This window comes from Anomaloglossus baeobatrachus, chromosome 6 (genome assembly GCF_048569485.1).
Source record: "Anomaloglossus baeobatrachus isolate aAnoBae1 chromosome 6, aAnoBae1.hap1, whole genome shotgun sequence".
Lineage (NCBI taxonomy): Eukaryota > Metazoa > Chordata > Amphibia > Anura > Aromobatidae > Anomaloglossus > Anomaloglossus baeobatrachus.
The window spans coordinates 496,785,749-496,803,152 of NC_134358.1; the positions used below are offsets into that span (position 1 = coordinate 496,785,749).

The window sequence follows — 17,404 nt, forward strand, 5'->3', positions numbered from 1 at the left end:
CGCATCCCGTTTTTGCAAAGAAAAACGCATGTGTTATTTTGCAGGATCCTGTTACTTTAAGCTTATGGGCGGGCATTGGAGTCATGTGATCAGGAGTTAGGGGAACTGAACGTGAGACTGGGAGCCGACATCTGACAGCTGCGGAGGCTCGTAACCAAGGTAAACATCGGGTAACTAAGCCCGCAGTTACCCGATATTTACCTTGGTTACGAGCGCCCTCTGCTCTCAGGCGGGGGAGGGTAGAGGGGGGACAGAGGGAGGGGGGGACAGAGGGAGGGGGGGACAGAGGGAGGGGGGACAGAGGGAGGGGGGACAGAGGGAGGGGGGACAGAGGGAGGGGGGACAGAGGGAGGGGGGGGGAGAGACGGAGGTGGGAGAGAGGGAGGTGGGACAGAGGGAGGTGGGACAGAGGGAGGTGGGACAGAGGGAGGTGGGACAGAGGGAGGGGGGACAGAGGGAGGGGGGACAGAGGGAGGGGGGACAGAGGGAGGGGGGACAGAGGGAGGGGGGACAGAGGGAGGGGGGACAGAGGGAGGGGGGACATGGGGGGACAGAGGGAGGGGGGACAGAGGGAGGGGGGACATGGGGGGACAGAGGGAGGGGGGACATGGGGGGAGAGAGGGAGGGGGGACATGGGGGGAGAGAGGGAGGGGGGAGAGAGGGAGGGGGGACATGGGGGGAGAGAGGGAGGGGGGAGAGAGGGAGGGGGGAGAGAGGGAGGGGGGAGAGAGGGAGGGGGGAGAGAGGGAGGGGGGAGAGAGGGAGGGGGGAGAGAGGGAGGGGGGAGAGAGGGAGGGGGGAGAGAGGGAGGGGGGAGAGAGGGAGGGGGGAGAGAGGGAGGGGGGAGAGAGGGAGGGGGGAGAGAGGGAGGGGGGAGAGAGGGAGGGGGGAGAGAGGGAGGGGGGAGAGAGGGAGGGGGGAGAGAGAGACTGATCACGCAAGGCTGGTTTCTGGGCATGCTCAGTAGAGCAAGCAGGATCCTGTCTATCAGCATGACAGCGTTTACATACGTTTGCATGCAGTATAGTCAGGATCCAGCAATTTGCAGTATTTGGACGCAGCTCAAAAACGCTACAAGTAGCGTTTTTGAAAAAAGTTAAAAAAAACTGCAAGTCGCTGGATCCTCACTATAACGCACGCAAACGCATGTGAACGCATGTTGACGCGAGTCCATTGCAAATCCATTGAAATGAAAATGCATTTGCACTGGATCCGTTTTTGCGTTAAACGTTCATGACGCATGTTAAAGAAATGTAGTGTGAAAGCAGCCTAACGGCAGCAAACTGCGGGCAGTGCTGGTGTCACCACCGATCAGTGCAGGCCCAAAACAAGGGCAGCCAGTAACATTTATTTTTTTTTCCTCGAGACAACATTTCCAATATGTCACTTTATCACAGTCGAATACCAGTTTTCTGATATTCAATAGGAACCTTCATTGGTCACTAACAGTAGGTAGAAATAGGTTATGTTTATTTCATGGACACTAAAGTGGACAATGTTTTCTTCAGTGCAAGAAAGCCCCATAAAACGTGCGTCGCTGTCTTCAAAGCCTTCAGTTTACGCGGCATCTTTTGTGCCGTGGATTCCAAGACCAACTCCAGGAGTGATGAGACCCCTCTACAAGCCGCTCCTGGGGTCCAGAGGCATCAGTCGGCCGTGCTCACAGGTTTTGATGCGGATTTTCACATTCATTTTATACCAAAAGCCACATAAAAAAAAATGCTTAAAATCAGCTCGCAACCAAGCTCCCAATTCATTGGAATGAGAAAAAGCCCTTATAGTGCATGACAATTTAAAAAAAAAAAAAAAGGGGGGAAAAAGTGTGATGTCACTTGTTTGGTACAGCTTATGCATGTTTATCGCATCAGGGATTTTTTTTTTCTTTTGCTGTAGTTTTTATTTTCTTTTTATGCATTTTTCCAGCAAAAACTGTGCAGTAGAAATGTGACAAACACACAACCTATAGCTAACACTATATATTCATGGAAAAGTATGCATACCCCTTGAACTTAGTACGAGAACCCTTAAGTCCAGTCCATTGATAATCTGTGACAAGACTTAATAACTACAGCTATTTTGCAAAGAAGAAACATCAACCTCTAGATATTTAAAGCTAGTAGCAACGTACCCCCAAAAGACTTCCCAAACTATCTCATTTCCTTTACACTTAACAAATACTTGCTACTTTTGTTGGTATAGGACAGTGATGGCGTACCTATGGCACGCGTGCCAGACTGGGTACGCAGAGCCCTTTCTGTTGGCCCGTGCGCTGTCGCCTCATCCTGACGCTTTGCACTGCTGGCGCATTCGCACCGGCAGTTCAAAGTTGTGTTGGAGTGGAGCAGACATCTCTCCTCGGCCACAGGCCTGATGCCTAGGAGACATCGGGAGCGTAAGTAAGTGGCGCCGGCGTAATGACGTCTGGTGGCCACGCGGGAACTGAGAACCCAGCAGCGCGCAGCGGTGGCGCAGGTGCTGGAAGGCAAGTATGCTTTTTTTTTTATAAAACAAAAAAAAAATAAACTGTGCGGCTGTGCCAGGATGGGGGAACTGCAGAGACGCAGGAAAGTGCCAGGGTGGGGGACACGTGCCAGGGTGGGGGACACGTGCCAGGGTGGGGGACACGTGCCAGGGTGGGGGACACGTGCCAGGGTGGGGGACACGTGCCAGGGTGGGGGACACGTGCCAGGGTGGGGGACACGTGCCAGGGTGGGGGACACGTGCCAGGGTGGGGAAACATATCAGAATGGGCATGCATGCCAGGATTGGGGTGCATGGCAGGATGGAGGAACATGCTACGATGTGAGAACATGCCAAGATGGGAGCACTACCAGGATGGGGTACATTTCCTAGGATGGGGGAATATGCCAGGATGGGGTATATTTAGCAGGATGGGGTACATTTACCAGGATGAAGTACATTTACTAGAATGAGGTACATTTACCAGGATGGGGCCATGATGGGGACAAATATATACCAGAATGTAGGAAATATATATCAGGATGGGGGACGTGTTTACCAAGACTTGGCCCAGGAAGGGGGACATAACTAGATAATGAAGGGGGAGGAGAGCAACTCGTATGCCTTTATGGGATTTTGAGATGTTTGTAAATTTCAGGGTGAAATCTGATTGCATCCCATGCTAAAATCTGCCTGTGTGTCTAATATGCTGTATTGTTTTCCATAAAGATCAATCCAACTGCTGTGCCTGGAAAGGGCAGTGGGAGAGGCTGAGCTTCAATGTGTGGTAAGCATGCATGAGCGTGAGCCCCCTGCTGAGGAGAAGAGAAGACTGCAAAGGGAAATTTAAAATAAATTACTGTAATTATCTGCCATGTTGGCACTTTGTAAAAAAAAAAATGAGTTTAGGGATACACTTTAGGGGCACTCGGCCTGTGAAAGGTTCACCATGACTGGTATAGGACATAAAATCCCAATAATATACATTTAAAGCACCAGTCTTGCTTTGGGGTTTTTATAACCGCTAGAGTGGTGTTTTAAACCCAAGACCCCGTCCTCTGTCTTCAACTCACCCTCCGGAGTTTTCAGCCTTTTTTGGAGTCACTCCGTTCTGACTGGGTGGAAAACAGAAGTTGTCACAAGCCCCTAATGCATCTCTTTCAGGCCAGAACGCGGCTTCGATAGACCCTACAGGCCCCTATACAAGAAAACAGGAGCTGATCAATAGAATGGTAACAGAAGCCGTTCTGCGGTGCCCAGCAGTGACTACTACATGTTAAGTGGAGCTGTGTCGCTCCATTTAATGCAGTATTTCCCAAACTCCAGTCCTCATGGCTCTTAAGTCATGTTTTCAGGATTTCCTTAGTATTGAACAGGTGATGGAAGGAATCATTACCAAGGCATCACCTGTGCTATATTAAGGAAATCCTGAAAACATGACCTGTGGGGGGCCATGAGGACTGGAGTTTGGGAACCACTGGTAATGTCTCCCACCGGCTGCCATGTTCTCTTATAACAGCAGATAGGTCATCAATGTAATTTTCCCAGATAACTCCCTTTAATGATTGGAAGAAGTAAGCACGATGGTTAGGCCTCGCTTCCCCGTATACTGGAAATTCAAAAATTTCAATAGCGAAACGTATATGACCGGCTCAGATATAATATTAGTGCTGAAATGTAAGATTTCATTTACATGTGGGGTCATGTTGATTTACATATGTGAGCCCATATTAAAGGGAACCGGTCAGGTGCAATATGCACCCAGAATCACGATCCGTTCTGAGTGTATATTGCTAATCCCTGCCTAACTGTCCCTGCATCTAGTAGCATACATAAAGAAATCTTTATTTCTAAAGATCCTTAATTATATGCTAATGAGGCCATTGACTAGTTGCAAGGCGTTACTTCCCTTGGATAATCGGCCCCCTACGCATGTAAGTACGCCCCTGTGTGTGTGTGCACTTACATGCAAATGAATGCGCAGAGTCAGAGGCATGGCCGCGCTCACCTCTGCTGCCACCGCGCCCGATGCCAGATTTCAGCTCAGTGCGCATGATCCCCGGACTTCGGTCATGCGCACTATGAAGCCGGGTATACGTGCCCCGGATTCAAACTGGTGTAGTGCTAATTTGAGGACTTGTAGACATACAGAAGCAGTCCAAACTGTTGATTTTAAATAAAATTGTGAACACATATACCGTAGAAAGGTGCGACAGGTCCCCTCCACATAGCTTTATCTAACCTAATGCTACATTATTCAGGTATATAAACCGCACTGTGTTGGTAAAGTGAAGGAGCAGCACTGCAGAGCAGTTACAGGTAACACAATCCTCAGAGCGCACAGCCGCCCCCACCTATAATAACCAAGTCTCGTAGCAATTTCACTTTGTTCTTTTGCCCTTTTCATTCAGCTCAGAAAAAAGCTCCACTTACTTCATTTTCTGCTGTGAAAATGAGTGTTTACATAGGAAGGCACAATGCAATGATTCTGTGGATATTACTGCGACGCGGGCGATGGAAACCAGTATAGACTAATAGTAGCAGTATCTAGCTGCAAGAAGACCTGGACCGCAATCTCACAGCCTGACCACCCTCCATCTACTGCCGCTCCCCGCATATGTGACAATGCCAGCGCCCACACAGGAACCACAAAATGAGGCATAATACAAGCAGCACTGACCCTATACAGCACCTGCTACCAGTACAGGAGACTGTTCACACAGAAAGGCGGAAAACCGGGGACCAGCTCCTTCTCAGCTTTATACACCTCACCACCCGCCGCAGTGAAGACCAAAGAAACCGTCACATCGGAGAACAAGTGTCCAACATCCTGAACAAATGGTCTTGTGTGAATATTCATTAATCCCAGGACACCAAACATAAAGGAGATAACCCCACAACAATAGCATAATCATATATTCTTAAAATAAAACCCATTAACAGGAGTGAGTGACAGGAGACCGCACCCTGGTCATGAGGGCTTACAATCTAAGACGATGGCGGTAGCTGAGGCTCAAAAGAAGCTCCTGTGGCTGAGGTGACCAGGTGGGCTCAGCTCGTGTTTGGGGGCTTCAGAGTTGGGAAGACTCTTATTGGTTGAGGTAGAAAGCTCCAGAGTAAGATTAAAGGGAACCTGTCACCACCGTTTCGGCCTATAATGCGGCCACCACCACCGAGCTCTTATCTAAAGCATTCTAACATGATGTATACAAGAGCCCAGGCTGGGGGTATAACATAAAAAACACTTTATAATACTTACCTAACGGTTGCGCTGTTGGCCTTATGGGCGTCTCCGTTGTCTGGTGCCGCCTCTTTTGTCCATCTTTGTGCTCCTACTTCTCTAGCCGAGGTGTATGATGGGTCCGACGTCATCCACACTCGCCAGCAATCAGGTCCTGAGCAGGGCAGATCAAAGTATTGTAGTGTGCCTGCGCAGGACCGGTGAGTGTGTATGACGTAGCTGCGTCATGCACCGCGGCTTCAGAAAGAGGACGAAGATGGCCGAAAGAGGTGGCGCCGGCACCGGACAACGGAGACGTCCATAAGGCCCACCGCAGCGAACATTAGGTAAGTATTATAAAGTGTTTTTTTATGTTATACCCCCGGCCTAGGCTATTATATACAGCATGTTAGAATACTGTATATAAGAGCCTGGTGGTGGTGGCCGCAGCTTATAGGCCAAAAAAGTGGTGATAGGTTCCCTTTAAAGGGGCTGTCCACTACTCAGACAACCCCTTGTACATAGTAAATAAAGTAAAAGTAAATAATTATCCCAGCAAGACTCCCAGGAAAGCCAGTGAGAGTCCTGCTTACTCCGCCCACACACGCTGATTGACAGTTCTCCGTGTATATCATGTATTTCCGATACAATGAGGTCTATAGGCTTCATTCAAAATGGATCTCTATCATGGGCACCAAAGCCATTTATTGCCATAAAAAAATACAAGACCCCTTGTGAAAAGCTTATTGTCCACACACATTCTGTCATAACCTATTGCAATCAGGTCACTAATAACAACAACAACAACAACAACAATTATTACAGCCTCTATAGCTCTGTTCCAAACTAACTACGGCTCGTGTGGGTCTACAGCAGCCATCTATCCAGCTCCTATTGACCAGAATAGGCACACACATTTAGGCTATATACCATGCAAGAAGAGCTATAGGAAGAGATTTTGACCATGCACAGAAAAAATAAAAATAAAATAGATTTAAAACATATCACCAATTCCCAGGACAGGTAATAAGGGTGTGCTGGATGGGGCACAACAGCTAGGACCTGCACTAATCATGAGAATTAGGATTTTCCTGTGTAAATGCATGCTTAGCACTACAGGATCGGCGGACATAGGAGAAGTGCATGTGTGATGGTCAAACATTACTGCATTCAAACAGAACTCAGGGACCCCTAGGCCGGGGTCACACGGAGCACTAGTGCGATGCTCGCATGACACTCGGCTCGCGCTGGAAGCACAGCAGGAGCCAAGTGTCGTGCTAGTATGCATGCGACTGAAGTCCGACCCTGCGAGCGGACCTCAGCTGCGGAGAAGGGCTGGTGCTGTGAGGGGTGGGCCAGCGCTGCGGAGGGGCGGGCCGAAACGGAGGAGGGGAGGGAGGGATTTCTCTCCCTCTCTCCTCTGTAGCCGGCTATTGCCATTCTCGCCCTGCACTGGCAGTACACCGGTGTACCGCAAGTGCAGTGCGATTTTTCTCTCGCCCCATTCACTTGAATGGGTGCGAGAGAAAAGTCTCGCATTGCACCCGCAGCATGCTGCCATTGTTTTCTCGGTCCGATTAGGGCTGAGAAAATAATGGCTCATGTGCACTGACACACAGGCTAGGATTTGTCTGAGTGGAATGTGATGTTTTATCGCACTCCATTCACATCGATTTTCTCTCCGTGTGGCTTAGGCCTTACACGAACACTGGGATCTCCAGGACCTCCACTGATCACATCTTGTGGGAACTGGAGGCAATTATAGGAAATGCTCTTTAAAGCCCCACTCCAACATTTTTTTTCAATTCACAGCTTGAGTGGTGCTTTAAACGCATGTCTCCTGCCCCCCGTTCTTATACTCACCATTTTTTTTCCAGCGTTGCTCCGGTCGGTGTACTGTAATTTGTGACACTGTCGGCCGCTCCAGAGTTTCATGGAACGCACTGGAGGTCATAACTCAATACAACTCTATGGAAGCCTTGCTGTTGCTGTTAAGAGTTACATTGGGAGCTTGTGAAGTAATTTCTGGCTTCTGATGAGTCAGCAGTTACGGCACAAGATGGCGCCGCAGGACCAGAGTGACGACGAAAAAAGGTGGCAGATGAGCAGAACATAGGGGGCTTAGGCTATGTGCGCACGTTGCGTAAATACATGCAGTTACGCTGCGCTTTGTAGCGCAGCGTAACTGCATGCGTCCTGCGTCCCCTGCACAGTCTATGGAGATTGTGCAGGGGCCGTGCGCACGTGGCGTTTAAGAGCGCAGCGCTTCGGCTACTGCCGAAGCGCTGCGCAAAAAGAAGTGACATGTCACTTCTTTCCTGCGCTTTGCCGGCAGCTCCTGCTCTGTCTATGGGAGGAGCTGCAGGCAGAGCGCATGGAATCGGCTTTTTTTTTTTTCACTACGGACATTTCTGCAGCGATTTAAAGAGCACATGTGCTCTTCAGATCGCTGCAGAAATTTCTGCAGTGAAGTACGCAACGTGCGCACATAGCCTTACATTTAAAACAAATGTCACCAGGATCACCCATCTGAGAGCAGCATAACGTAGAGACAGAGATCCTGATTCCAGTGATGTGTCACTTCTGAGCTGTTTGCCGTCATTTTGATAAAATAATTGTATTGTCTGCTGCAGATCTAGCAGTTATACAGAGCTCATGAATATGCTGGACTACCTGGCATCACGACAAGTAGTCCTGTAATATTAATCTACTGCTGATTAACCAGTGATTTTATCAAAACTACACTATGCAGTCCAGTAAGTGACACATCGCTGGAATCAGGATCTCTTCCCCTACTTTATGCTGCTATCAGATTAGGTGGCAAAAAACTGGTGGCAGATTCCCTTTGAAGCACCACTCCAGCACTGAAAAAGGGAAAAAAAAATAAATTTGTAATGCAAAATATATTGTGATGCACAATTATCCAACGTTGATATGATGTGAGTGGAAGACCTACATTTGGCCTATATTATCTGCTTCACGAAAACGTATCCAGCTTATCATAATTCTAGAATTTTAACTTGTAGAAGAACAGAATACGATAAAGGCACAAGTGACATCGACAAACAATATAAAAAGAGAAAACGTTCTATTTCCACTCTCCATGCCATCAGAAATCCATTAGCAATCCACAATGCAGCCAGATCTTTCCTCCACAACTATCATTGTTCTGGAGCCCGCTAGCCATTCTCATGTCAGAAATTCATTTATCCGAATAATACACGGGGGGGAAAAAAAACAGAAGAAAAGAGGATGGAGAGGACATAAATCTAGGTGATAAGCCGCATGCAACTAAAATAAAAGACGACCGTGAAAAAAAAAATATGAGTCGGAACAAATTACTATATGGAGCATGTTCACATAATTTCATAGACAAAAACCCAAAAGAAAAAACACAATACGAGCATTTACCCTATAGTAAGTAAAAAAGTAAATAGTAGCAGTACATAGAAATAATATAGGGTAAGTGCAAAAGGTGGCAAGGTGTACCCAGCCGGGATGGTCCTACTCAGTGACATCAATGTGAATAAGTGCTCCGTCTACAGCACCTGTCCACAGGAGGCTATATACATGATGTGCCTAGCTCAGAGGGAGGGACCACGGCCCCATTTGTACAGAGCACGAAAAAATAAAGTATTCCCTGGCTCATTTTTTCTGTATTACGTGTGAAATAGAAGCACGTTCATGACCATTTCACTGACACCGCCTCCCATGATGAAGGGGAAGACAGCTGATTTCAGAAATGTGTCACTTACTGGATTGCTCCTTGTAGATTTGATGAAATCACAGTTTTAATCAGCAGGATATTATCACTAGGACTAGTAAACCTGGTCCATGCAGTCCTCCATATTCATGAGCTATGTATAACTCCACCCCCACCACCGATTGGCAGCTTTCTGTACAGTGTGCATAGGCAGAAAGCTGCCAATCAGCAGTGTATGTGGGTCTATAGAGAGCTCAGCATTCAGAGATCTGGTAGATCTGCAGCAGATAAGACTTTGATCAAACCTGCATTATACAGCTCACACAGTAACACTAACATAAGGATCTCTGCCCCTACATTATGCTGCCCTCAGATTAAATAGCATCAGCTACCTGACAGATTTAATTAAACTCTGTTGGAGACGTTAACTTTCACTTGAAATAAAGACTATACATTTAGATAATTAAAGTCAGACATGAGGATAGTTACTGCTAAAAAAAACCATTATAAATAGGGGGCAATCAGGCAATACATAATTTGCAGCAAAGCTGCTGCTGGTAAATCCAGATAGTAACATTTCTTCACATACAAAAGTGAAAAACACTGGATCCAAGTTTTGATATTTAAAGGGAATCTGTCTGCAGGGTTTTACAACCTCATCTGAGAGCAGCATAATGTAGGCAGAGACCCTGAATCCAACAATTTATCACTTAGTTTACTGGGTGCCGCGGTCCTGGCCCAATCTGAGTTTTTCAACTTAGCATAGCTGAGGAAGATGCCCAGACCAGGCTCTGTATGTACAACGTCTATAGACAGTGATCTGCTAACCACAGCAGGGGGAATGATAGATTGCCAGACAGGAGGTAGTGTAGTCCAGCAATGATAAACACTGCAGGTAAAGGTCCAGTCACACTAAGCAACTTACCAGCGATCCCAACAACGATAGGGATCGCTGGTAAGTTGCTAGGAGGTTGCTGGTGAGATGTCACACTGCGACGCTCCAGCGATCCCACCAGCAACCTGACCTGGCAGGGATCGCTGGAGCGTCGCTACACGAGTTGCTGGTGAGCTCACCAGCAACCAGTGACCAGCCCCCAGCGCCGCGTGAAAGATGCTGCGCTTGGTAACTAAGGTAAATATCGGGTAACCAACCTGATATTTACCTTGGTTACCACCGCACGGAGCTACACGTGCAGAGAGCAGGGAGCAGCGCACACTGAGCGCTGGCTCCCTGCTCTCCTAGTTACAGCACACATGGGGTTAATTACCCGATGTGTGCTGCAGCTAAATGTGCACAGAGCAGAGAGCAGCGCACAATGCTTAGCGCTGGCTCCTTGCTCTCCTAGTTACAGCACACATCGGGTTAATTAACCCGATGTGTGCTGCAGCTAAATGTGCACAGAGCAGGGAGCAGCGCACAATACTTAGCGCTGGCTCCTTGCTCTCCTAGCTACAGCACACATCGGGTTAATTAACCCGATGTGTCCTGCAGCTACATGTGCACAGAGCAGAGAGCAGCGCACAATGCTTAGCGCTGGCTCCTTGCTCTCCTAGTTACAGCACACATCGGGTTAATTACCCGGTGTCCTGCAGCTACATGTGCACAGAGCAGGAGCCGGCACTGACAGTGAGAGCGGAGGAGGCTGGTAACAAAGGTAAATATCGGGTAACCAAGGACAGGGCTTCTTGGTTACCCGATGTTTACCTTTGTTACCAGCCTCCGCAGAAGCCGGCTCCTGCTGCCTGCACATTTAGTTGTTGCTGTCTCGCTGTCACACACAGCGATCTGTGCTTCACAGCGGGAGAGCAACAACTAAAAAATGGCCCAGGACATTCAGCAACAACCAACGACCTCACAGCAGGGGCCAGGTTGTTGCTGGATGTCACACACAGCAACATCGCTAGCAACGTCACAAAAGTTGTTCGTTAGCAGCGATGTTGCTAGCGATGTTGCTTAGTGTGACGGGGCCTTAAGCAACAACATTGACCTTGATAAGAGAAGCATCGTTGAAATCTGTGTTTTAACTCCTGCAGCATGCAGTCATCAGATTACATAGCAAAAACCTGCTGACTGATCCCCTTTAATCAGTATTAGCCCAGGATAGGTTGTCATTAAGACATCCAAATTATTTCTACCTTCTACTTTTTTTTTATTGCTTATCTCTTTTCAGAGCTTCCTTTAGGCTAATGTGCGCACTAGAAAGTGCCTTATTCTTAAGAAAAATCCAGACCCTCTTAAAGAATCCTGCACCCGCTGTAAAAAAAACGCACCAAAACCGCATCGAAATCCGCATGCGGTTTTACCACGGATTTTCCGCAGGTTGGTCCCTGCTGATTACCATTATCTATGGCAAAAACCGCAGGTACCTGCGGAAAAGAAGTAACATGCTCATTAATTCCGCAGTGGAAAATCCGCGGGTATAAAAAAAATGCAGTGTGCGCACAGCATTTTTTAAAACCCATAGGATTTGCTGGGGAATGAGTGCAGCAATGTTAGACACATTTTCTGTGGTAAATCTGCAGCGTGCGCACAGGGCCTTAAGCCAATGAGTTTGAAGGATGGAACGAATAGTGGAAATCAAAAGTGCATCTTATGGAGGATATTCAGGTGATCCATGTACAGATTAAATGGTCTCTCCAAATTGAGCACATTCAACTGACATACATCTAATATGTACAGCCAGAGCTCTAGTGACAAAACCTAGTCATTGTATGTAAAATTATAGCCATTGTATGTAAAGCACTGTGGAATTAAAAGCGCTATATAAATGAATAAGTATTAATACAGTGGAACCTTGCTTGACGAGAACAATCCGTTCTGGGACTGTGCTTGTAAACCAAGTTACTCGTTCAGCAGAGCAAGATTTCCCATAGGAAATCATTGCAATGCAGACAATTCTTTCCACATCTTGTTAAATGTCCCATCCTGGTCCCCTATTGTGTCATTCCACACAGTGGAGTGGAGCGGAGCGGCGAACTACAGGACCCAGGAGGCCGGCGATGAAACGGAAGGTACACTATATTATATGCTCACCTTACCTTCCGTTCCACTGCCGGCTTCATGGTACTTGTAGTTCGCCACGAGGACGTCGCAATGTACCCGGGAACTACAAGAACCATGAGGCCGGCGATGGAACGGAAGGTAAGGGGAGCATAACACTGAATGTGTGTGCGTGTGTGCATGTGTGTTTGTGTGTGTTTTGTGCGTACATGTGTGTGTTTGTGTGGACTGCAAGACAGGTCAGAGCGCGGTGGATGTACGGTACCGGAAGTGTGTGCGGTGAGGATTTTGCTCGTACAGCAAAGATTTCTCGTAAACAGAGTTACAAATTTACAGAAAGCTTTGCTTGTTAAGCGAAATTCTCATTAAGTGGGTTACTCGTTAAGCGAGGTACCACTGTATTATATTATAGAAAGAATCATACAGTACGATGCCAATGTGCTTTGGTCACGGGTAGCCCCTGCTTACATCACCTATATCACTGCGGACAACCATTTTTAGCCATTAAAACAGACAGACATACAGTGATCTAAAAGCTTCTCCGATACTCAAAATCACATCAGTTTAATATAAAAAATGAACACAAAATGCAAAGTAAACCGAAAAAAAAGGGAAGTTTATGAATACTCACTTTTGCTGCCCTCGTTTTGCCAAGTTTCCGGTGGGACTACAGGTGCTAGTGCTGCCGTTAGGGTCTTTGTTCTCAGTCAGTGTTTTCCATGGAAGGAGATAGTCAGGTGTTGGACTAAACTGCTTTAATTCACCTTGCCCCAGGAGACTTCGTTCACCACAATAACAGAAAGCGCAAAGTAGTTCACTGAAACGAAGGAAAGGAAAAAAAGGATTTAGATGAATGGGGATTTCTCTCGTTGTCACTTCTCACAGCATGTGCGGTATGGTTTTTTTCACCAATTTTTCCATTTTGGTCAGGGTCATGTATGGCTGTAGAAAGACCTACACCTCTGGTTTATATTTGATATCACACTAGAAAAGGTAGAAATTACAAGTAAAAGAAACAAGTTAGCAGTAAGGTAACAAAAGGCCTCCGCAGTATATAACGCGTGCCGTACTCAACCGGGAAAAGAAATTACTCAATGTTACTACTTGTATGTAAAGTTGAAAATGTCATCTCGACAAAGCCTTTCTATATACCCCACTTCATATGGATAAGATTAAGAGTGTGGCCCGCTCTGGACTCCCCTCTAGGACCTAAAGCAAAATGCCACCAACAAGCAATGGGCATCGGCTAACACTCAAGCCAAGTATTGCATTACATTGTACAGCATCGACCATTTCAGTGATAATGAGCAGCCAAGGATCTGGGTGGCATAACTAGAGTAGTTAGCTGATGGCCATGGTAGACCTCATTATGTGGGTTTCCCATGACAATGAAATTTGTCTGGGAAGCTGCAGAGATGCACACAGCAACATTAAAGGAGCTGCAGGAAATTCTGTCAAATATAGGTTGCATACTGCATGTGAAAACAATCTCCCATATTCTTTATATGGCTGGCCTGCGGGGTAGGCTGGCAAGTCGGAAGCCTTTTCGAACAAAGAAAACATCAAAGCCCAGCTATGTTTTGTCAAAACCTACAAAAAAAGGTCTGTGTGTTAAAAGCATGTGAGAAAATGTGTTATGGTCTGATAAGACAAACGTTAGACCTTTTGGCCACAACTCCAAAAGGTAAGTTTGTCGCAAAGCCAACAATGCACATCACCAAAAGAATACTATACTCACAGTAAAGCATGGTGGAAGAATTATGCTTAGGGGCTATTCAGCAGCCAAACTTAGAAGGAAGGGTGAGGAAATATTGACAAATTTTAATGTGCTGAAAGACATGTGGCCAAAGAGTTAATTTTGTTAAATTCAAAGGGTAATCTAACATAGTATTAGTTTAACCCCTTCACAACCAAGGACGTATATATACATCCCTTTAATGCGGGTAAGCCCGCATTACTCCCCGCAAATGTCTGCTGATCTGATCACCCGCATCTGTTAACCCTTTAGATCGCGCTGTCAAACTGACAGCTTGATCTAACACACACTGGCGGGGATCGCATAATTCAACGGTGGCCCCATGGCGCAGTGACTGGGCGCCAATGGGTTGCCATGACAGTGTGAGGTCAAATGATGAGTTTCTTGCGAATGCCAGCACTCACAGGAGAACAGCATTTCTCCTGATGAGGCCAAGTTCACATTTCCGTTGTTTTGCATCAGTCACATGCGTTGCTTGACGCATGTGACTGATGCGTTGTACAACGGGTGACAACGGATGACAAAGAAAGAATTTCATTGTCAGACTCCGTTGTGTGCTGGGGGCAGAGTTCGGGGGGGCGGAGTTCGGAGGGCAGAGTTCAGAGGGCGGAGCTGAGGATGTCAGTGCCGCGGTCTGCATGGCTGGGGACAGGTGAGTGTGTGTGTGTGTGTGTCTACATGCATGTGTACATGCGGAGTGCGCGAGGGGGCGGAGCGCAAGGGGGCGGAGCCGAGCGGGGCCGTGGAGCTGAGGACGTCAGTGCCGCGGGGACTGCAGTGCTGGGGACAAGTGTGTGTGTGTGTGTGTGTGTGTGTGTGTGTGTACACACATGTGGAGTGCGGGAGGGGGCGGAGCCGAGTGGTGAAGTGTCGGGCTCCTTGCACACTGTATCCAGGGTAAATATCGGGTATAAGCAAAGCACTTTTTGCTTGGTTACCCGATATTTATCTTGGATACCAGCTTAGCGCTGACTCCCTGCACCCGTAACCACTGTAAATATCGGGTAACTAACCAAAGCGCATTGCTTGGTTACCCGATGTTTATCCTGGTTACGGTGGCAGGGAGCCAGAGAGAGCAAGCGCATCAAAATCCTACAAATCGCGCTGCTCAAAAAACGTTACATGCTGCATTGCTCCCGCCCGGCGGTCAGTAAAAAAACGACTGACCGCGACGCAGCGGATGCAACGCAGCATCATCAGTCGCAATCCGTCACTAATAGAAGTCTATGGGGAAAAGCAGGATTCCTGCAAAATATTTTGCAGGATACCGTAATTCCTCAAGGCTACGGATTGTGACTGATGCAAAACAACGGAAGTGTGAACTTAGCCTGAGAGTCATGTTCAGGAGAAGCTATTGGACTGTGTAGTTCAAAAATATATAAAACAAAAACAAGATCAGTAACACCCTCTTTTGCTCCATTGAAAATAAAATAATAATAATAATAATAATAAAAAAAAAACATTTGCTATCGCAGTGTTCAGAAATGCCCAATCAAAATATAAAATCAATTCATCTGATTGGTTCACGGCGTAGCAAGAGAAAAAAAAAAATCTAAATCTGCTAGAATTAGTTTTTTGGTCGCTGCATTATTGCATTACAATAACAGGTGATCAATACGTCACATCTATCTAAAAATGATATACGATAGTTAAAAAAAAAGTCATCTCAAGACAAAAAAATAAGCTATTGCTGAGCCCCAGATCCTGGAAAATGAGAACGCTACAGGTCTCTGAAAATGGTGCCAAAAGTGAATTTATTGTGACAAACTTCTAAGTGGTTAAAAAAAAAAAAAAAAATAGAAGTAAAACTATACAGGTTTGGTATCTACAAACTCGTACTGACCTGGGGAGTCGCACTGCCAGGTCAGTTTTACCAATTAGTGAACATGGTATCTAAATATAAAAAATTATGTAATGGCACTTTTTTTTTTTTTTTATTGTTTTTTTTGTGCAATTTCACCACACTTTAATTGTAATTTTCCTGATTTCCAGTACAATATAGGGCAGAATGAATGGGGTAGTTCAAAAGTACAATTCGTCCCGCAAAACACAAGCCCTTATATGGCTTCTTAGAAGGGAGAAATGAAAAACGACCGGGGGTAAGGGTGTTAAAGTCGTGATTTTTTTTTATTTATTTGTTTTAATTTTTCCATCAAAAAATATTTCAGTTTTTCAAACTGAATTGTACAGAGTATTGGTGACATTAATGATGGAAAAAGTTGTGAAATTATGCTTATTTGTATGATTTTTTTTTTACATGACAAAAACCTGGCATTTTAATAGAGGTGTGTATACTTTATTCATCTACTGTATTATCATCATCATCAAAACCCTACAGATATCCCAAGGTCAGCACAAGCGGTGGGTCCAAATAGCTCTGATTCGGGCTTCCTATGTCATACCATAAGCAGTGCAGTGATGGACGGGCTCATTTAACAGCTAAGGCCATTCCCCTCTTTAATTTGCAGTTACATCAATAAGCCCCCTTCATAATTGTGTGTTGACACGAAACTCACTTCTGTGTGAAGCCCGAGAAGGAAGTGAAGCTGCTAAAGGCCCCGTCACACTAAACAACATCGCTAGCAACATCGCTGCTAACGAACAACTTTTGTGACGTTGCTAGCGATGTTGCTGTGTGTGACATCCAGCAACAACCTGGCCCCTGCTGTGAGGTCGTTGGTTGTTGCTGAATGTCCTGGGCCATTTTTTAGTTGTTGCTGTCCCGCTGTGAAGCACAGATCGCTGTGTGTGACAGCGACAGAGCAACCACTAAATGTGCAGGCAGCAGGAGCCGGCTTCTGCGGACGCTGGTAACCACGGTAAACAGCAGGTAACCAAGAAGCCCTTACCTTGGTTACCCGATATTTACCTTCGTTACCAGCCTCCGCCGCTCTCAGCTGTCAGTGCCGGCTCCTGCTCTATGCACATGTAGCTGCAGTACACATCGGGTAATTAACCCCATGTGTACTGTAGCTAGGAGAGCAGGGTGCCAGCGCTAAGCGGTGTGCGCTGGTAACCAAGGTAAATATCGGGTTGGTTACCCGATATTTACCTTAGTTACCAAGCGCAGCATCACTTCCATGCGGCGCTGCTGGCTTGGGGCTGGTCACTGGTTGCTGGTGAGCTCACCAGCAACTCGTGTAGCCACGCTGCAGCGATCCCTGCCAGGTCAGGTTGCTGGTGGGATCGCTGGAGCGTCGCAGTGTGACATCTCACCAGAAACCTCCTAGCAACTTACCAGCGATCCCTATCAGGTTGGATCGT

At 46.7% G+C, this 17,404-nt stretch overlaps 1 protein-coding gene across 10 annotated transcripts in view; it reads right to left on the reverse strand.

Moving 5' to 3' along the window:
* The window catches only part of KMT2C (lysine methyltransferase 2C), a 440,610-nt gene that overhangs the window by 310,299 nt on the left and 112,907 nt on the right, over nt 1-17,404 (reverse strand). For all 10 annotated transcript variants that reach the window (XM_075315430.1, XM_075315433.1, XM_075315425.1 and 7 more), the window contains one exon: nt 13,016-13,201. In XM_075315430.1, the coding sequence (XP_075171545.1) occupies nt 13,016-13,201 (186 nt within the window). The remainder of the gene's footprint in view (nt 1-13,015; nt 13,202-17,404) is intronic.